Source organism: Athene cunicularia (assembly GCF_003259725.1).
Source record: "Athene cunicularia isolate RWA chromosome 12 unlocalized genomic scaffold, athCun1 chr12_part1, whole genome shotgun sequence".
NCBI lineage: Eukaryota > Metazoa > Chordata > Aves > Strigiformes > Strigidae > Athene > Athene cunicularia.
Genome location: NW_020799116.1, coordinates 3,330,902 through 3,351,765, shown reverse-complemented (window position 1 = coordinate 3,351,765; position 20,864 = coordinate 3,330,902). Strand labels below are relative to the sequence as shown.

At 60.7% G+C, this 20,864-nt stretch overlaps 3 protein-coding genes across 10 annotated transcripts in view; all 3 read right to left on the bottom strand.

The window, feature by feature from the left end:
- Window positions 1-1,718, bottom strand: part of QARS (glutaminyl-tRNA synthetase) — a 16,949-nt gene extending 15,231 nt beyond the window's left edge. Inside the window, exon 1 of the mRNA XM_026857540.1 lies at window positions 1,607-1,718. Within this exon, the coding sequence (XP_026713341.1) occupies window positions 1,607-1,718 (112 nt within the window). The remainder of the gene's footprint in view (window positions 1-1,606) is intronic.
- On the bottom strand, window positions 7-18,794 carry USP19 (ubiquitin specific peptidase 19). 8 transcript variants are annotated; one of them, XM_026857366.1, is made up of 27 exons: window positions 17,304-18,794; window positions 16,894-17,138; window positions 15,038-15,094; window positions 13,825-13,953; window positions 13,153-13,286; window positions 12,414-12,821; window positions 11,280-11,547; window positions 10,989-11,145; window positions 10,813-10,884; window positions 10,201-10,316; window positions 9,666-9,880; window positions 9,190-9,391; window positions 8,970-9,103; window positions 8,633-8,791; window positions 8,437-8,547; window positions 8,161-8,271; window positions 7,915-8,016; window positions 7,429-7,569; window positions 7,167-7,285; window positions 6,804-6,941; window positions 6,350-6,714; window positions 5,557-5,667; window positions 4,819-5,035; window positions 4,338-4,490; window positions 4,067-4,230; window positions 3,805-3,983; window positions 7-1,962 (listed from the first exon to the last, which is right to left on the bottom strand). In XM_026857366.1, exons 2-27 carry the CDS (start codon window positions 17,000-17,002, stop codon window positions 1,729-1,731), a joined length of 4,305 nt encoding a protein of 1,434 aa, XP_026713167.1. In that variant the 5' UTR covers window positions 17,003-17,138; window positions 17,304-18,794; the 3' UTR covers window positions 7-1,728. The 8 variants fall into 8 exon arrangements, with proteins under 8 accessions (XP_026713167.1, XP_026713166.1, XP_026713169.1 ...); XM_026857365.1 differs by having other exon boundaries at window positions 16,894-18,794; XM_026857368.1 differs by having other exon boundaries at window positions 7-1,944; window positions 16,894-18,794.
- The window catches only part of LOC113484857 (laminin subunit beta-1-like), a gene marked incomplete at its 5' end in the record, with an annotated part of 26,584 nt that continues 22,777 nt past the window's right edge, over window positions 17,058-20,864 (bottom strand). The window contains one exon of the mRNA XM_026857537.1: window positions 17,058-17,138. Within this exon, the coding sequence (XP_026713338.1) occupies window positions 17,058-17,138 (81 nt within the window). The remainder of the gene's footprint in view (window positions 17,139-20,864) is intronic.

Genomic DNA, 20,864 nt, shown 5'->3' with positions numbered 1-20,864 from the left:
GCCTAGCCCGGGCCTCGCTGCCGGCCACCCACCTGCGGGGAGGCTGGGCAGGCAGGTGCAGGCAGCGGCTTGTGCGCCCCAACCCCGGGGTGCCGGTGCCAGGCGGAGCAGAGGTCACCCCACCGGCGCCGGGCACTGACTCAGCCCCACGAGGCCAGCGCCACGGGCGAGCGGGGGAAGTCGCCGAGGCCCAGGGCTGCAGACAATGAGGCGACTGTTCCAGCACAGCCACCTTATGACCACGGCACAGCCCCGCCGGGCTCCCCGGCTCTTGGCAGGGAGGGCACTGCTGCACACGTGTGAGAGGGGTGCAGGATCGAAGCGAGTGGGAGGATGGAGCCCTGGGCTCCCCCGTGTCTGGCTCAAGCCCCAGCCAGAAACACAGGCAAGCCCCTTCCCTGCCAAGCATCCTTCCCCGAGCCAGCCAAGGGCACCGCCGGCGGGACGGCAGCGGAGACGGAAAAGGAAGTCACACGGCTCTGAAGTCACCTCTCCCACCCAAACACGCCAGAGCAGTCTGAGCCACGCTCAGTCAAGGGCAACACGTCTCAATGTCAGACACCTCTGGAGCTCCAGCCCGTACCCCGGCCCCACCGGGCTCCCCAGCTCCTGCATGCGCCCCGCCGGGGCTGCCGTTCCAGGGCTGGGGAGGGGGAGCCCAGCTTATGCCCTCTGGCATCGGCAGGCAGAGCTCTGCCCCGAGCCTGCTGCCACACAGGGTGCACCAGGCACCCAGCAGAGCCCAGGGCACAGGGACTAGGTTGAAGAGAGTCTCCTCAGGCACACTAACAGCAGCAGCTACAGCGCAGGGTCCCATCACACAGGACAGGGACGCTGCATCTCTTTGGAAAAACCTGGCTTTATTAACACACTGAGGTCCTACCTGCACTCCCCAACCCCACACCTCTCCCGCAGCACAGGGCAGCAAATCCCCTCGCAAACGAGGTGCCCCCGGCAGACCTGGCCCCCCCATCCCACCCCCAGACAGCCAGGGACAGCCCACATGTCCCACGCGGCTAGGGGCTGGGGGGAGCCAGGAGCCCCCGGAGGCAGGTGCTCCCCCTGGGCACCCCAGCAGCTGCTTGAGGGGAGAGGAGGTGCGGTGGGGGCTGAGTCTCCAGGGAAGCACACAAGCCCGCGGCAACAAGCCCATTTGGCCCCAGCACAACTGGTGCAGGGGCAGCTGGCACGGGGAGGCTCAGTGGGGCGCTGGCAGGAGGGAGCGGGCTGGCCCAGGAGCCTGGTTGTGCCAGCCCCAGGGAGTGCAAGGCTCCTGCAGCAGCACAGCTGGGAGCCAGGACCCGTGTCAGGGCATCCTGCCCTCGCTGTAGCCTCCCACAGGTCTCTGCTTCTTTTGTGGGAGCCAGAGGAGGGTGATGCTCCTTTGTGGGGGCTCCCAGGCCCCAGCCGTGCTGCAGTGGCAACGTCCCTTCCTGAGCAGCAGGTAGCCATGAGGTCTGTCCGGCTCCCAGCAGGCAGCAAGGGTGAGGGAGGGCAGATGGGCTGCTGGTTCTGGGCCTTGGCAAGGCAGCGGGCTGGCCACACAGCCCTGCCAGCTGGCACGGGAGATGCCAGAGCAGACAGGCAGGAGCCGACAGCCCCACACTTCCGTTGGTGAGTCCTTCCCGGCAGTTTCTGTCCTGCTGCCCGATGTCTTCGTCGTGCAAGTGTTCTAGGACAGCGTGTGCCCCGGCAGCCCTGCTCCCGCAGCTGGCCATGTCCCCGTGCCTATCTCCAGCGGGTCTGATAAATGAGCGGGTAGAAGACGTTCAGGAAGAGAGCCACAATTGCGGCCGTGGTGGCCAGGACAAAGTATCTGACGCAGCCTTCATCTGGGTGCTGGGAGATGCCCGGATTCCGCTTCTGGCCACGGGGCCTCCAGCAGTTTCTTGCAGGCCTTTGGGGCGCCTCGAGCTGCAGCTCTTGTTCTTCAGCCTCCAGTTCCTGCCAGATCAGAGAAGCCTGCGATGTGGAAACCTGCGTCAGCACTTGGAGAACACAACGGGCAACACCCCTCGCCATCCCCCAGGGCAAGCGGCTACCTGCAAGCCCAGCCCTGTGCCCAGCCAGCCCTCCTCCCCATGCAGCACCATCGCGGTCGCGCCCGCCCCCGCGGCTCTTCGGGGGTCTTCGGGGTCTCCGGAGCGTGGGGCGCAGCCGGGCAGCTCTGCGGGAGGGAGCGTGGGCAGCTGCCAGGCCAGGTCTTCGTGGGGAGCGGAACGGGCAGCCGGATCCCGGTGGAGACGATGCGCTGGCATTGGTGGGTTCCGGGCGGCGAGGAGGCAGGGAACAGCCAATCACAAACCAGCTTTTTAGGATCTCTAAACAGGATCTTTCAGACGGCAGCCAATCCAGAGCCAGCTGGGGCAGCAGGAGTGGGAGGCGCGGTCACAGCACAGCCAGTCACAGCTCTGCTTCGGTGGGTGGGGATGCTTCGACAGCCAATCGTAGCCCAGGTTCCAGGAGGATTATCCACAGGCAGTCAATCACAGCCTGGCCCTTCACTGTGCAGGGAGCGGGGCGGGGGGGATCTCGCTGAGCAGCAGATCAGGGTGCAGGTCTCTGGAGGGCACCCAGTGCCTGGGAGGGTGCAGGGGGGGGTCCGAAGCGCCGAGGGACCCGCTGAGCCCTGGCGGGATCCAACGTGCCCCATCGCTGCGGGGGATCCGGCACCACGAGGGGACCCACCGAACCCCAGCGCCGCGGGGCAGACAGTGAGCCTCGGTGCCACCTCGGGACCCCCAGGGCTCCCACTGCCAGCGTGGGAGAAGCAGCACAGCCTTCCTGTTGCCAGGACCCCCCCTTCAGCGAGGGGAGCTGCTCGAGGACACGCACAGAGCACACCCCCACAAGGGCAGGAACAGCCCAGGCAGGAGGACACCAACGTGCCGGACACTCCCTGGCTGCAGGGACAGGCAGCTCCTGTCCCCAGCTGAGAGGACAGAATCAGGGTGCCAGGCCGAGGGCTGCGGGAGCCAGACGGGTCAGGAAGCCCCACAGGGCACACACGTGTGCAACCGTGCCTTGAGATGAGCTGAGCATTGTCCTCAGAGCCCGTGGGGCCACGGGGGAGCTGAGCGCAGAGGGAAGGGCTGCAGCACAGCAATGCAGGGTGGGGGCTGCCCAGGTGGGCGCTGCGTCACGCCCCAGCCTGGGCCATCGTGTCCGATGTTCACGCAAAAATCAGCCTGATCGCTGCCCGCCAGCACATGCCAAAAGCAGCCTGCGGGCCAGCCCACCCCTCCCCTCCCCTCCTGGGCAGCCCAGCAGTAGAGCTCGCTCTGGCAGGTTTCTCTTCAGCACCCTGCAGAGGCTGCCAGGCCTCTGGCTCAGCGCTGGCATTTGCCTTTTTTGCACCTAGCTTGGCCCCGAGCTGGGCCCCAGCAGAAAGCGTCCCCACACCCTGCCTCAAGAGCGGCTGTGGAGGGCAGGTTCTCACTGCTCCCTGGCACGGCCAGCTCCTGCTGCACCGCTCGCAGCCTTCCTCCGGCACAGACCCCAGCGAGGCTGGGCCCTCTCCTGCCTCCTCCAGGGCCCTCCCACCAGCACTCCCACTCCTGATGACAGGAAACAGCTCTCCTGTCGTCCCTCAGGGCAGGGACTGTCTCAAGCTCACAGAGAGAACAGGGCAAGACAGGACCCAACACGTGGTTGGTGTCGAAGAGGGGCAGAAACCACACCACAGCTGCGCCAGGCTCCGTGGGTGCTGGCAGATACCGGGCCGGGCCCTGTGCGTGGGCACTTGGGAATGTTTTCAAGGCTCCACGTGGCTCCAACAGCGCCGAAAGGGACGCAAGCTCTCACCTGGCTGGCAGCAGCTTCGGCAGAGGGTGTGCGCTCGGCTCGGTGGTCTGGGGGGTGCCCTGGCAGGGGTCTCTCCACAGGAGAGTTCCTCCGGCGATAGAAGAGGACGTAAGCGTATCTGGTTACCACCTGGCTCTCGTCCACGGTGGTGACTGTGCTGTCATCGAAGAGCCGCCAGCCTGAGAGGAGAGAAGGGTTACAGCAAGCTGACAGGCCACGGCTGCAGGAGCGGGGAGGGCAAAGAGGGAGGGCAGGTCCTCACCCACGTCGCTGCGCTGGCTGTTCTTGTCATTGGGCAGGCGGGCGTACGCTGTGTAGTGCCCCCCAATCATGCCTCCGTAGTGGTTGATCACAGCGTACAGGTCGTACATGGGCAGCTGCTGCTCGCCCTTCCGGCCAATGCAGAACTTGCTCAGGTCCAAGCTTCTGCGGAGAGACACGGGGACAAATCGGGGCTGGTCAGCGTTAGGCAGGGACAGGTTGGGCTGTAAGGCAGCGCCAACTCAGCCAGTTCACCCCTCCCAGACTCTCACCGGACGGGAAAGTCCACCATGTCGTTGATCTTGTCCCTCCAAATAAAGCTACGGAAGGAGAAGCGCTTGAGCTGGATGATGAGGACGTTGGGCAGCCGCCACAGCATCAGCTGCTTGGAGGCCTCGCGGTGCTGCTTGCACTTGGGGCAGTACCTGGGGGAGGAGCAGGGTCATTACCGGCGTGGGGAGACCCTCAGGCCTCGCGGCCCGGCCCAGCCCAGCCCCGAGGTCCCCCCGACATGTGGGGCTGGCAGAGGAGACGCGGGAGGTCTCAGCCTCCCGTGCCAGGGACAAGCCAGCACAGTGCTGTGGAGCACTGGCATCGCTCCCTGCTGGTTTATGGCCTCCCTCCCCAGAGCACAGGGAAGGCCAACACTCCTGGCTGCCAGAAGAAACAGGGTGCAGGCCTGGGCAGCTCCTGGGAAACCCCCCGCTGCTGCCTGGGCCCACGGGCTGGAACCCACCCTGCTGCCTTTCTCACCACGCTTCCTCCGGAGCCAGGACTTCGGGCTTGGTGAAGAGATTGAGGCACTGCTCCAGGGTGAAGTGGCCAGCCTGGGCTGCTTCGCTGGCCGAGCCTGGGTCCTCCACGCACTCCAGCTCCTTGGACTCCACCAACACAAATTCCTTGAGGCGCTCATTGTTCTTCCATACCAGGGCGAGGGAGCAGTCGTCTGTCAGCTCCAGGGGAGTGTCACCTGCAAAGGGGCACACACTTCACATACCTGCCCCACACCAGGCCAGGCCACCTCGCCAGGGCTAGGAGCAGTCTTGCCCATCCTGGCTCAATACAGCGATCGCACAGTGCTACCAGGAAAGGAGAAATGCCCCATGGTCACATTCACCACCCCACAGCAGTGGGACACAAGGCTGACAGTTCCTCTCGACAGCGCCTACGTAGCCACCGCTGGATGGGGGCATCCCACCCCAACAAGGGATCACAGACCCTCCGCGGATATAGGAGGTTGAAGGGAATTGGGTCTATTTGCTGAGGAGAGCAGGAGTGTCGTGCCTAAGAACTTCCAGGCAGCAGCTCTGTGCAGCAGAGCCCTGCCCTCCCCTGAGCCAGATGCAGCTTTCACTGCCCAGCCTCAGGCCGCTGTCACATCTGGGGTTCACCTTGTGCCAGGCAGCCTCTGGCTCCTCAGCCAGGCAGATCCACGACCCTGCCAGAAGCCACAAGGGATGAAGGTGGCGCTTTCTGGGGCTTTGGGCTCACCTTTATCTTCCAGCTTGTGCTCTCGGTTGGCAGCGTCGATCTTGTTGATGTAGAACTGTGTGGTGCGGGCGCTCAGCGAGTCTGGAGTGTGTTGGTACCCAGGGATGGCAGCTGTGGACAGGCGGGGACAGATCTGTGGTGGCACTGCCTGTCTGCCCTGCGTAGGGGCCAAGAATTTGCAGTGCCCCCACCCCCACCTCACATGCTACGGCCTTGCAGGGACACAACCACGTGCCCCGTGTCCTTGGCTATTTTTAGCAGGCGCCTGCCCCTGGCAAACTGCGCTCCTCTGCCTGCCTTGCCCCTTCGCTGCACATTGCTGCCATCCTGAGACGAGTGTCTGGAAACGTGACAGGCAGGCAGCCGAGCGCGAGAGGCTGCTCCTGTGCAGCTGAGTCAGAGCGAGGGAAACGCTGCGGCTCACAGCCCTGAGGGGTTCAGCCCGCACCGGGTTCTGCCCTCCCACAGGACTCGGGAGGTTTCTGCCAGCCCCTTGCCTTCCCACAACAGCAAAAAACACTCCAGCTTCTTTCTTCATCAGGTCTCCGCTCTGCCCCGTGGGCCCTGCCAGGGCAAGGCAGAGCGTGGGCAGGCAGGCATTTCAGGTGGGGCAGCACTGCCAAAACACAGCTCCCAGGGCCTTGTGTTCCCCAAGGGTCTCCAGGCCAAGTTCACAAGGGGAGAACAGATGTTGTGGTGGGAGGACACCCCAAGGAGGAGGAGTTGCTCCTGTTTTGTCTCGGGAGTGCCTGAGCTCATGGTACACACGCAGTTACCCCGCAGCACCTCTTACCTTCTGGCTTGAGGGCTCTCTCGTAGGACGGCTCCTTCTCACAACAGCTGTCGCCCTGCGACTCCATGTGCTCAGAAAAGCCCGAATCCAAGCTCAGCAGGGAACTCCTGGCTGCCAAGACCTTACTCCGGACAGTGCCGGTGTCCGCCAGCTCCGGGTGCAGCTCGGGCACAGCTGACGAGAGCGGGGGCTCCTGCAGGAGGCTGGAAGCTCTGTCCCCGTCCCCCAGCTCGGAGGCAGACGTGGCTGCTGCACAGGTGCTCTTGGCCGGGGGTTCCAGCTTGTCTGGGAGCAGAGGCTGCAGCCCCTGCTCTGGTGACATACGGCCCAGCTGGAACGGAGGCTGGAACACGCTGACTGAGTACCTGGGCAAGGAGGTGGCAGTCAGAGCTGGCCAAGCAGAGGGCTCAGCTCAGCTGTGGGGCAGAAGCACCTTCCTTCCCCGGACGCTCACCTTGCATAGCCCTCCAGCAGCTGGGCCAGGCGGGCGTAGGTGAGGCGGGACTCCGGCACGCTGATGAGGAAGGGGAAACCGATGTTCTCGGGGCGGCACAAAGCCTTGTGGTCTGGCCAGTGTGTTTTCTGACATGCCCTGTAACACATACAGCCCCTGCTGAACCCAGCATCCGCGACTGCCCCAGGCAGGAGCACGGCAGGGCCAGAGGGGTGTGCTGGGGGTGAGGGGAGCGCTGTGAGCCAGACTGGCTTCCTCCCAAAGGCCAGGCCTATCCCACCTCCTCCCAGTGAGCTGAGCTCTCCCACCCAGCCTTTCAAGGCAGGAGATCATCCCTCCCTGCTAGGCACCAAGCCAACTCACACGTTGCAGTAACCGACTCGATAGCACCTCGTGCAGCGCCTGAGCTTCTCATCCTCGGGCAGCTGCTTCTTCTGGCAGGCTGCACACTTGGCGACGGGGCCACTGGGCACCTGCGGACGCTGCAGGAGAAAGGACCCATTGGGCAGGGAAAGGCACCTGGGCAGCTTCAGTGGGTATCCGTGCTCGCTGCAGCTCGTCACCCTTGCGTGCAGCTCCCCCTCTCCTGCTCAGCCTCTCTGTGTATCTCAAAATCCCCTCTTACCTGCTGGACCTGCAGCTCCACCACCCGCTCCTTAGCCAGCTCTGGAGACAGCACCTCAAAGCAGAGCAGCAGGTCCGTGGGGGAGACAGTGTCCAATGAGTTGGATGGCAGGAACATGCGGTGGAAGCGATTCTTGATCACCTGCCAGAAAAGCAGTGGAGTGGCACCGTGTGAGGGCTGACCCACGTTTCCTCTCCTGAGAATGTCTTATGAGGAGCAGCTGAGGGAACTGGGGGGTTTAGTCTGGAGAAGAGGCTGAGGGAGACCTCCTGGCCCTCTGCAACTCCCTGCCAGGAGGGGGCAGAGAGGGGGGATGAGTCTCTTGAGCCAAGGAGCCAGCGCCAGGCCCCGAGGGAATGACCCATCCCATGGATGTGTTGGACATGGGCAAGCAACTGTCAATGCCCATATTCCCTGCAGAGCTCTGGGAGCCAGGACACCCACAAGAGCAGCCCACAGGTTGCTCCCTAGCTTGAACACTCTCACCTCTGCCAGGCGCAGGTTTTCTGGTTTCACACGCACGCTGTGGGCCACCGAGTCAAGTACCTCCATGGCACTGGAGTTCTCCTTGCTGATACTCACGAGAAACTGCCATCAAGAAAGCACCACAATAGTCACACCACACCAAGGCATGTTGGTTACTTAACACGAGGCTCAGCCTGCTGTACACAACCTGAGACACCTCCAGGAGCCCTCCTGGGCTCCCTCCCCAGAGTAGATGGTGTTCTTTACCTTGATGGGTTTCTTGTGAGGTTCCTTTGCAAAGTAGTAGACTGTCAGCACCTTCTGCTTTTGCGGGAGGGGCACAGGGAGGTACAGGAAGGGGTCAAAGGTGATGGACACCTGCAGAAGCAAGAGCACACTCAGTTGTGGGAAGCGGTTGTGGCTGAGATCAGCAGGGAGGCAGCCCCTCAGACCTGAGAGTCAGCCCTGTCCTGTGCTCTCTGAGGGTCAGGAGCCTGCTGCTGCGCAGCCAGGACCAGGACAGAGCCTCCAGGGCTGCCCTACCTTGGAACACACTGGGCACACCAGTTTGGATTTGTACTGGCCCTGGAAGAGGTCCACAATGAAAGAATCGTTTCTCATCTTATGTCGCTGCCAGGCCTCCTCAGCTACCACCTGTGGGGAGAAAGGGCTCAGAACTACACTAAACCACCCAGGCTAGAGCTGCTCTCACAGTAGATTTGCAGAGGGACGTCCTCACCTCGTCCGGCCTCCCATCTGAGTCAACGGTCTCTGTGTAGGGCTTGTTATGGATGCGGTTGAGGTCCTCGTGCAGGCCATCGAGCAGGAAGGCCATGAACTCCTGAGCATCATGCTGGGCGTAGCCAGTGAACTGGCTGGCCTTGCTGGCCACGATTGCCTGGGAGGAGGCACAGTGGTCACAGCTGGCCAGCAGCCCCCCCGGCAGCACTGCCTACACCCCACACAGTCTGTCTACACCCACCCACACAGCTCTCCGTGGCACTAACAGGGCAGCCAAGTGCCCACAGAGGGCTGGGGACCCACAACTACCTCCTGCATAGCACCTGTGGCCCTACCTTCAGTTTAGAGGGCTGGAAGGCATGGTGTGTGCCCTTCCACAGCGCTCGAAGCAGCATGGCAAAGCCGATGGCCAGGCGTCCCCCCGTCCCCAGCGGGTTGTTGTAGTTGATTTCTGACTCAAAGGACCGATCTGTAAGAGACACAGGAGAGCGAGGGTGGCTGCTGGCTACACTGTCTGAGTGGCAGGGCTCTGCTGGGCTCCCGGCGTGGGCTCACCATGGAAGTAATCCCGCAGCTCCCGGGTGTTGGACAGGGACTGGATGACGCTGTTCATGAAGCAGGTGTTGCCCAGGTTTACCAGCCCCGTGAAACCAGGCAGGCAGACCTTCTTCTTCTCATCCTCATCCTCGTCGTCCTCCACGCTCTCAGTGCTCACTGGGCTGTGCGTCATCGGTGGCACCATGCACGTCGGTTTGGGCTGCCAAAGCAGAGGTGGGTGTGAGGGTGTTGCACTCAGGGGGGTCTCTCTGGGAACACCAGAGGAACCCAAAAAGCCCAAGGCACCCCTCAGACAGAGCTGGAGCCATCACACCATCTCCCACAAGCCCCTGATCCTGCCAGCTAGGACTGAGGAGCACCACCACCTCCTCAACAGCAGTTTGCCATCCCCAGAGTGACACTGAGGGGGTGGGGTCCCACAAGTAGGACCTTTCCTCCCACCCAGGTCAAATCCAGCGTGGGGCCCCACTCACCGATGGGATGTGTGGCTCTTGTTTCACTGCCACATGCTCCGGGGCTGTACGGGCTGCCACACCATCCAGACCCCCATCTTCTACTCGTGGCTTCTCTTTGTCGCTGGCTCGGGCCTCTTCCTTGCTGGACAGGGGGTGCTGGTTACTGCCAGGGGGGTTCTTGTCCAGAGGGGTAGGGCCTGTAGGCATGGCAACCTTTGCACCACCCACTGCACCTTAAAAAGGGGGAAGGGTGGGCCTGTGGTTAGCAGCACCGTGCGCTGCCCACGGTGGGGCTGAGCCGCTCGGTCCATGCTCACACACAGGCTCTCTCCTACCCCTCTTCCCCATGAGCAAGGGGAGCAGCAGTGCCCTTCCCTCAGCACTTGGCTTGTCCTGTCCCACACCTCTCCTACCTGTACCCGCTCAGTCTCTCTCCTTCCCCACAACCCCACACCAGAGGATCTGGCACCAACCGGCAGCTGCCGGCGGTGAGGGGGGCCCCTGCCCTGCTGGGGGGCGGCAGGCAGGCAAGACAAGAAGGCAGGGTGCAGACCTCGTGTGGCTGGAGCCTCCAGCCCCCCCCAACGCTGGCTCTGGCGTTTTTTCAGGCAGACGTTGATGCGAGACACTGTGAAGTTGTATGTGCACTGGTCCGGCTCAATAAGGTTCCTGCAAGACATGTGGCAAGTCAGGGGTGCCTCAGATCCACCCCCAGCAGCCTCAGAGATGCTGAAGCCTCTTGTAGAGGCAGGGCCATGGCCTCTGGGCAGACACTGCGAGGGTGGAAACCCTCGAGCCTGGCCACACTGAGCACAGAGAAGGCCCCTTTCCTGGCAGATCCATTCTGCTTGGCTCCACATGCCCCTTCCTGCTGGATATCCCGCCCAAAGCACACACAGGCTGCTCTGCCTGTCCCCAAGAGCTCTAGAACAGCCTGAGGGCAACTGCGGGCAAGGAGGCACTGGGATTTTCTCCCCTGCAAGCCACCACCCAGAGCTGCAGCAGTCCAGGCTTGGGGCATTAGTCCAGCACAGTGTAAGGGAGATGCCCAGGTGCAGAAATGAGCATTCCCTGCACAGACCCACCAGCAGGGACCGTCTCCTGCTCCAGCTCTGCACTCTCAGCTCCCTCACCCTGGTGCAGACTAGAAGAACAGGAGCCATACCTGAGCTTCACCTGCCACCGGAACACTGTGTGGGGGCCACAGCCAGGATGGAGGCGAAGGAAGTTTGTGTCACTGCAAAGAAATTGGCAGTGAGTGAGAAGCAGCGAATAAACATGCAGCCCAGCCACAACCAGGAGCTCCACAGCAGCCGGCACCACCCCGAGGCATGCCCATACCTCGTCTGGAACACCAGCGTGAAGTCTTGCTCCCGGAACAACACCTTGGATGTCTCCTTGTGGATCTCCTTCACGTAGACATGCACTACCACCAGGTCATTGCCTTTCTCGTACGAGTCATTCTTGACAAAGGTCAGGCTCACAAAAGGCTCTGGCTCTGAGTGAGAAAAGCCATGGAGAGAGACATTTACCTACTTTGCATGCTGAGGCAACGCTGCAGGTTGACCCAGGAGTGGTCCTGAGCAGATGGACCTTCCCAAACAGGCTGATCCCCAGGCTCCAGTTACCCACCATCAGCCGCTGCTTCCAGAGCCACATCATCCTTGGACCAGTCCCTCTTCTCACTGTCTCTGCCCGGGGGAGGAGTGGCTGCTGGGACAGTCTTAGAGCTCTCTCCCAGGACAGGCGTGCAGTCCCGGCTCCGCAAGGCCTCCACAGGGCTGCCTGGCTGCAGGACTCTCTTCTCCACACAAGTGGCAACACGGTGCGGGAACACCTCTGTGGTAGCTGCAAGAGGCGGCATCTCCACGGGAACAGCCTCCTTGGCCAAAACCACAGCCTTTCAAGGGAGAGAGAGATAGTGAAAAACAGGCACTGCTGCTCCCAAGCTGCCCCGGCCCACCTGTTGTGACTCCTGCCAGCCAGGCAGGCACAGCTCCACACAGCCCACTTCCCCCACACATCCCACGCTTGGCTCAGCCCCATTAGTACCACAGTCCAGCAACCGTGGGGTCAAAGAATCATCTGGGTTGGAAAAGCCCTTGCAGCTCCTCCAGCCCAACCATGAACCTCACCCTGACCATTCCCAACTCCCCCAGATCCCTCAGCGCTGGCTCAGCCCAACTCTTCAACCCCTCCAGGGATCCCGGGGACTCCCCCCCTGCCCTGGGCAGCCCATTCCAACGCCCAACAGCCCCTTCTGCACAGAAATCCTTCCTCAGAGCCAGCCTGATCCTGCCCTGGGCAGCTTGAGGCCATTCCCTCGGGGCCTGGCGCTGGCTCCTTGGCTCCAGAGACTCATCCCCCCTCTCTGCCCCCTCCTGGCAGGGAGTTGCAGAGGGCCAGGAGGTCTCCCCTCAGCCTCCTCTTCTCCAGACTGAACCCCCCCAGTTCCCCCAGCCGCTCCCCAGCAGACCTGTGCTCCAGACCCTGCCCCAGCTCCGTTGCCCTTCTCTGGCTACACTCGAGTCATTCAATGGCCTTTTTGGGGTAAGAGGCCCAAAACAATCCACTCATCGAGGTGCAGTCCTCACATCACCCTCTCCTCCACCACAGCCAGGCCCACACCAGCCCCTCAGCAACACCCGCGGAACCCCAGAGCTCATCTCATCAGCAGGAATGGGTCCCTGTGTCAGCAGCATCCCCACATGGGGGCTGAGGGAGCAGGGGTGCCCCCCTCCTCCATTCGCCTCAGTCCTCACGTACCTTCTCCAGTGGTGGTGTGAGGTCTGCGAGGGCTGTGGGCGCATCGACCTGGCTGGCTCTGCCATTGCGGCGGCCACCTGCCCTCCCGCTGTGCCCTTTGCTGGGCTCCACGCTCCCAGTGACTCTGGCGTTTGGCTCCTCTTCGGTGGGAGCCACTTTGAGGTATACTGCCCTCTTGGCGCTGGGGCCGCTCTGCGTCCCTGGGCTGGCTGGGCTTTTCCCTCCCAGGGCCTCGCTTCTTCCCGGAGCACGTTTGGGGTTGGAGGGTTCTCGCCGCGACCTCGGCAGCTCTGCACCTTCAGCCCTCGGCTCTTCAGGGACCACCTCTGCAGAAGCAGCCTTCTCCTTCCCGTTCTCCCAGCACGTGGCCCCTTTGGCCAGTTCCTTGGATCCGTCTTTCCTTCTTTTCTGTGAAAAGCAATGCAGCACAGTGGGAATGTATCCAGGTAAAAACACTGTTCATACTCTGCCAGCCTCTCACCCTCACTCCCCCTTCCCAGAGCATGCTGGGGCTCTGCTCCAGAACCCAGAGGGTGTGTGGCAGGTAGGAACAGGGGTATGATGACACCCCCTTCCCTAGGACAGAGGAACCTGTCTCACTCCCCTCATAGAGCACATGGATGCAGGATGTGCCTCCACATTGGTCCCCGGGCAGCTGAAGAGCAGGGAGAAAAATCCCCCACCCCAGCTCCCCCGGGCTCCATAAGCTCCCTCAAAAAGCAGATTCTCCCCTCCTCACCAGAAGCGAAGACCAGTTATGGAGGGGGATCTTCTTTTGAAGCACCAGCTGTAGAAAGTTGCCCTTCTTGCACTGGACCTTGCTGCAGGAGCTCTCAATCTCCTCAAAGAACTGGCAACTCCATTGGCGCCCGTCTGCAAGCGGAGGGGGACCGCACCTCAGGCAGTGCTCCAGGCAGCTGTCACCTAACTCACAGCCCCCTTTCACCTGCCCCGAGGATCAAGGGAGCACTCATCCAGAGCCAAGGAGGCTGCAGGCAGGCTGCCACCATACCCCAGGAGTCTTCAGCCAGCTTCCTTGGATTTGCTTTGTACATCTGGCTGGCCCCCTTCCCAAAGGGAAGGCCCTGGGCCTCCCTGCCCTCAGGGGCACAGTCACTTTCCAAGGGATACCCAGGGCCGAGTCAGTCATCCCGGTGAGGAGGGGACAGAGAAGCACCAGCGGGCACTTGTTCACTTGGCGCAGAGGCCAGCTCCTGTCCTCCCCAGCTCCATACCCTTCTTCTTTTACACTGCTCTCGTTTCGGCCCTGCTGAACCTGTGCCAGCTGACAGCAGGGCATTGCCTCTGAAGGAAAGGTTTTAAGCCTGCCTGGATCAGCCCCACGTCTAGCCCAGAGCTGTGCCAAGTCCCGCTGGAGAAACGCCTGCAGCAGTAGCTCTGTTCTCCATACCTGGTAGTTTGACCACACAGTCTGTGTCAGTGAAAGCAGCATCCACATCCTCCACCTTCAGAGCTCCACTGCCCAAGTTCAGCTTGACGATGATCTCATCAGCGTTCTGCTTCCAATCCAGCAGCAACTCTAGGAAGAGGGAGGGAAGTGTCACCCACTCACTGGGGCATGAGCCTGCGGTGCCACTTGGCTTGGGAGCCTGAACACACGCTCAGTTCATGGAGGTCAACACAGGGGACACAGATCATGCCAATTAAACAGGACACTCGCAACCTGCTCTCATCAGACAGGCCACAAACAAGAGCACATATTGCAGCAGGGCAGGTGAAATCCTGGTGGGAACTGGAGAGATCAGAAAGGCAGCGCTGCTCCCAGCCCTGTCACGTGCAGCAGCGGTGGCTGGGAAGAAGGGGTGGCTCCTGCCAACTACAAAGCAATAGCTGCTTTCCCAGGGAATGAGGAAGCCACAGAATTACTCTTGGGGATTCAAGAGGACTCTGACCACAATCAGAAATTGCCACTTCCCCTTTGTAGATGCAAATCAAGCAGCACACACTGTATTCCTGCCAGGTGAGCACTTGTTAACACAGCTGAAACACGGGCAGGCTCACCAGCCAGGCAAGAACTTTGCACCCAGGCAGAAAATGGCACAGCAGTGTCACTCCTTCACAGGCAGACCTTCCCCCAGGTGCCAGCCAGGTTCCAGGTCTGGCCCTGTGGTGTCCTGAAGCCTTCAAGGCAAAAAGGTGATTTCCATCACCTTCATTTCCATCAGGTCTGTTCTACCCTCTGTGGCACAAGGATGTCCTACTCTGTCCTCAAAGCAGGCCCAGCCAGACCAGGGCAGAAACCAGCCCCCAGAGCTGTCACCTGCTGGGTGACACAACTTGGGATCTTCCCAGCCCAGCGTGGCTCCTGCTCAGAAACCAGCAGGACAGAGGCTGGCGTCCCGGTGTCCCAGGGCTGGGCTCGGTGACACTGTCACACTCGAGCGGGAAGCAGCCTGCCCCGTGCCCAGGGCCTCTTCCTCGCAGACCACGTGCGCCCCTCTCCGCCCCGGGAAGGCCGCAGCCCGTTAAGATCAACGCTGAGGCGAGGGAGCGAGGGGTTAGTTCTGCTCAGTGACAAGGAGAAGCCGAGGCGAGAGCTTCGGCTCCCTTGGCAAGGGCACGCCACAGCCATGCGCTGACAGCCAGCGCACACCTCGACTCACCCTCCTCCGAGTCCTTCTCCGGGGCAGCCTCAGCCTGCTCCAGCTCGGGGCAAGACACTGGCGGGCAGAGAAGCAGAGCGCAGGCAGGTCTGTCACTGTCACCTCAAGAGCATGGGCCAGCACACGCTGACACCCAGCATCTCACACATCACTTCCTTCTCCCCTCAACCTCTGCCCAGGCCTTTCATCCTCCACATGCTGCTCATTTACCCCATTTTCTGTTTTCTCACACCTCTCCCTTCCCTGGAGCCCTGCCTACAGCATCACAGCAAGCCAGACCCCAGGACAGCTGCTCTGGGCCACGTTACCATATCCCAGTCTACCCAGCAGTGGGAGCAACACGTTACCACACTGCTCTGAGGCATGTCTCAGTATGGAGCTTGCGGTAACCAGGCTGTGTGCCCCTGCTCAGCACACCGGGCTGTTCAGAGGAGCCCTGCCTTGATCCGACGGGGAGAGCCTGATGTGTGGTTGTGCTCAAACCAATTCTGCTGTTAACAACAGTGCCGCACGGCCCAGCTGCACTTTACCATTCCTGTTCCTGCAAATGCTGCCGATGTCCACGGCCAAAACTTCCTACTAGATAAGGCTGGGACCAAACTGACCTGACACCTAATCCCCGCTCCCTGCAGGATTACCTCCGACAGCCAGAGGCATCTCAGGGCCTGCACCACCCCCACAGGGCGGTGAGCTCTACCAGACAAGGGGCTCAAAGCAACAGCACCATGTCTTGGAGCAACCAAACAGTGGCAACGGGGGCTGTATTCCCCACCCCGGAGCACTCAAGAGGGCTGTCACTGCCTCCCTTGACCGGCTACAAACCGGTAGGAAACCTCTGCTGACCACCATGGTCACTGGTGCGAAGGTGCCGCTGGGGCTGGTGGTGGGAGAAGCGCTGCAGAGGAACTGCCTGCAGGATCCACAGCGTGCTCCAGCCCCTCATCACCCCTGCACAGAGGGGGATGGAGGCAGCATGACCACACTGTGAAGGCAGGAGCCCCCCTGCTTCAGAAGGTGCAGAGGGTCAGGCCTTACCAGAGACAGAGCACACCTCCCACTTAAAAGAAGGCACAACGCTGCACTCTCTGCACCGTGGGATTTTGAATCGGGGACTGCAGCCGGCCATTCCAGCACAGAACTCAGTAAGCTCTCATTTACCTTGGCCTATAAAACACCCTGTGATTTTGAGGTTACAACAATCATAACGGAGCAGGCACAGAAATCAAGCAGTTTTCCAGGGCCACAGGGACTCTTGCCTACATCCTGCCCACAGGTATTCCCTGCACCTGAAGCATCGTTTTTTGTCATCGGACACACAGGAGCTAGAGAGGGAATTACTCCACAGCAACCATTTCACTTGAGCCACACCTTGCCCTGACCCAGAAGCTAAAGCATCAGCCCCACCCACGGGCCCCACACTTGGCAGGTGCTGTCAGCACCCTGGCGCTGCCTCGCAGCATGTGGCCTTGGCACATCCATGGGGAAGCAGCACTGTCTCCAGCTGCAAGGGTGCCCACAGGCTTCAGTCCCACTCCCCATGGATCAAGGCAGCTCAACCCAAGCCAAAACCAAAGTCTTGAAACAACCACCAAGGCCAGCTCCAGGCTTAAGCTAACAAGGCCACAGGCCTGACCTTTCTCACATAGCTGGGCCTAAGTAGTGCCTGAAGGAAGGAGGTTACAGGTCCAGGGAGGACACTGTGCTGAAGAAGATCCCACATCACATGGGTCACCATCAGCTGCAGGAAGCGATTAGTTAAATCTGCTTATCCTGCAGCAGATGGCTGCAAGGCTCCCACCCTGCAGTGCCTAGAAACCATGGGCCTGCTCGTTGCAGCCCTGCAGAGGGGCTCTCACCTTCCTTGCTCTCCTGGTTGGCTCGATCCTTCTGCTTCTTCTTGTTGGTGGCATCATCTAAGCCCCGAGACACTCTCCTCTGGCCAGGGGCATTGGTGCTGCTGGACATTTTCAGCCGTTTGGAGGACACAAACGGCCCGCCGGGGTCGGTAATGGAGTCTGGGTCAGGGGTGCGACGCTTTCTTCCTGGCCCAGCTATCTTGGCGACTCTCTGTGGTCAAACTCTCTGGCAAGGAACTAGTGGCCTAAAGAGAGGAGAGAGCGAGCATGGCAGCAGGTGGAGAAGGCCCAACAGCATCAGGATCTGGTCTCTGCCCCAGCGTCGGGCCCTCCCAGGGCCAGTGCCCTCACACAACCTTCACTGAAGCATTTATGGGAAGCCCCACACAGCACTCAGTGAGGAAACCTACCTCATCACAGCTGTTACAACGCTTACTGCCAAAAGCATGGGCTTGTCAGAGCTCCCAAGATACAACTGGGGGTCTTCCGTATGTGGCCCACATTAAAAACCTGGAAAGCAATTGTCATGCTCACGGCTGCCACTACAATAACACTGGCCCAGAGGGGCTGCTGGCACTAACAAGACCTGGAGGCAGAGCAGAGGGCGAGGACACAGGGAAGCCCTGATCTGCAAAATCGAGTCTCCAGGGGCAGCCAGGGCAGCCTGCCCTATGGCTCGGGGCAGCAGCTATTTCAGTCAAACAGTGCCCCATGTAAGAGGGAGGGAACGGGAGCAAGTAACACCCTAAGAAGGAAAAAAGGGCAGAAGCAGGAGCAGGCCCGGGACAGTCTCCTGTGACAGATGAGAGCAGAGCTCTCTGGCAAGAGAGTTCCTCCCCCTCCACCCACCAGCTGGGAGCTTAACCAGCATGACTGCACCTTGCATATTCATCTCCCCGCCGGTTTACAGACAGCGTCAGCGGGGCCTGGCCTGGAAACAGGACACCTCTGCTCTTCGTGCCCCAAGGAGAGGGCAGGGCAGGCAGGATGCTCACCACTGCCCCCTTAGACATGCCCTCTCAGGCACAGCCAGCTCCTCTATGGAGCTGCTAGTCTCAGTTTTGCTCTCCGATTTCGCCCTCGGCTGTTCATGGCTTTGACAGAGGAGAGCTGGAACAACCCACTGAAAAGGTTCCACTCGAAGCGCCTCAGTGGAGGTGGTGAAAGCTGAGAGCTGGGAAGGCTTCCTCCCTCGCTGCCCTGGCTGCACACCCTGACCCCAGCAGCACTCACAGATCTGCAGGGGTTTGCTGCGGGGGAGTGGACCCAGCCACGTGGATCCTGCCCACCCCCAAGTGCTGGCAGCCTGCAGCAGCTCCTGGCGCACTGATTCACACCCCATCCCACGGCCCTGCTCCCATCTGAGGGCACAGAGTGGAGCCTGACAGCATCTTGGCCTAGCCCAGCTCCACCGAGCCTGCTTCTCCCTCAGCAGGAGGCAAGGCATGCTCTCAGGAACACCCTGTCCTGCCCTCACCTGCGTATCGAGCACTGACCCCACAGCTCCACTCAGGCAGGGCCAGGAGGCACCTCCAAGACAAGCACTTGGTCAGAGGGAGCACACTGGCAGCTCTGTGCTACCTACCCTATGTCACTGGGACACGTTCTAGAAACACTCGGGGCAACAAGTAGCCACAAATGTGGAGTTGCAGCCACAAACTGCAACGGACCCCAGAGAGCAAAGCAATCCTGCCCTGCCCTCAACCCTAGCAAAGGCAGTCCCACGACAGGCGCTGCGCCCAAACCATTTGTCCTCATGCCAATCTGCCCTTGTAACCAAGAGCCACCAAAGCCAAGTGAAAAGCTCAAGCGTCCAGTCCATCCTGGCTGTCTGGCACAGGCAACTCACAGAATCATTCAGGTTGGAAAAGACCCTTGGAATCATCAAGTCCAACCATCAGCCCTACAAGTTCTCCCCTATACCATATCCCCCAACATCTCATCTAAATGACCCTTATCTAAACTCCTCAAAATGACACCTCATCTAAACTCATGCCACCTGTGTCAGAGGCGTCTGAAACAACCTGGAGACAGGGATGCTGGCATCAGCTCCAGAGAGCTTGAAAGAGTACAGGAGGACAGTGCCATCCCCAAGGTCACACACACACACACACACACACATACACACACACACACAGGGTCTCCCCGGGACGCAGCAGCACCTCTGACTGCAGAGGGAAGGGGAAGGACCCCTCGCAGTGGCAAACGTGGCTGTGGTTCCCAGGGCTGGGCTTCTGACACCAGCAGAATGCTGTTGATCAGCTCCAGTCCCCACCAACACTGAAACAGGACGGCTACAGATGCTTCCTGGCACTGAGAAAGCTAACCTGGGCTTGGCAAACATGTGCATTTCTTTTGCCTCTAGGGTGAGAACATGAGTCGAGGAGTGGGAGACAAGTAGCAGTGACTACTTCAGGCACGGCCAGGCAAGGCTCCATCGCCTCCTTCCCACACCTCTGAAGGGGTGGCACAGGGTAACTGCTGGGCAGGGTGACAGCAAGCTCCAAAAGGGGTCGTGGAGGGCTGAGAAAGGATCATTGTCCTCCCAAGAAGGGGTGAGAGCCAGGGCTGCACGTCTGCTGTCACTCCTTCGGGAGAAGCCTACTGCTCTCATGCCTCACTGAGGGCTCTGCTCCCTCGGGTGCTTTACCAACAGTTATTCCTGACGGCAGGCAGGAACCAAGCGGGGCTGGAGCTCTGCCTGATTCCAACTGCCAGACTGAGAGCAGCCCGAGGCTGCTGCAGGCACCACGGGGTTTTGAAGGAGTGCGGGCAAAGCACAGGTTATTTTTATTCAACTGTTCTAATCCCTGAGACTTTCTCCCTCTCTGCCATCAGAAAATGTGCAATCAGGTGTGATGTTCAGCCCCCTGATGTGCAGGTTTTGGCACTATGAATGTTGGGACTGTGGGAGCCGCTGCAGAGGAGAGGTGGTCAAAGGCCACCCCATCCGGATACCAGGGGTATCTCTGAGAAGCTCCCGATGGGCTGGGCGCTTGTAAAAAACCTTACACAATCCTTCCCCAAGCCAGGAAAGCCTGGCCTCGCTGCTGAGAGAGGAGGCGCCGCCTTGCCCTCTGTTCTCCCAGCCTTTGTGTTGGTGCGAACACCCGCATGGCTGCAGCACATACTGGATCAAGATGCCAGCCAGAGCAAAAATGCTTTCTGCCGAGTTTGTCTTACCCTAAATCAGTTCCACAAGCCAGTTTGCTCTGGGGCTGCACACTTTCAGTGGCTCAAGAAAAGGGAGAACTTGGGAACGGGAGTGAGGAGCCAGGGAGAAAGGCCACCCTTTTCCCACCACAGCGCCAGAACAGGGTAGTGTAAATGCTCAGGGAACGACGGCAGAAGGTGCATAACAAGACACAACGTGCCCTCTGTGATTTGGGCTCGTTTAGTTCTTGGCAGGAAAAGGTACCCTGGTTCTTGCCTGCTGCATCCCCTCCTCAGTGCCCAACAGCCTTTGCTGGAGTAGCTGCAGAGAAGTCTAGCTATCCCCCACTTCATCCTTCCACAGACACTTGACTGCCCCGAATACAGCCAACAGAAACTCTTCCCTCCTTGTGCACACAAGTACTTTTGGCACCTTCTGCTTCTCATCCCCCTGAGGGATCAGAAACCTCAAGACTTGAGCTCATCTCTTACTTCAGTCTCTCAGCATGCCTGACGCACAGGCTGAGCCAGGACGAACACAGAGCCACTCAGAGCAGGCACCCAGCCCAGCGCTACCACACGCAACATTTCCAACCCGTGTGGAAATCACCGTGTCCCCAAAGCACTGTGACAACAGCGAGCCTTTATAGGTGTGCTGCGTGGGGAGCCCGGCAGGCCCAGCTCCCCCCAGGCCCTGACAAGTCTCTGGGGAAGATGACTGATCAGACAGCAGCTGGTGGCGGGCCCCCAGCCTGTCCTGCGCTGCCACCCGGCCTCACACATTTGGAGAGGGGAAGGGAACGGCGGGGAACGGTGCT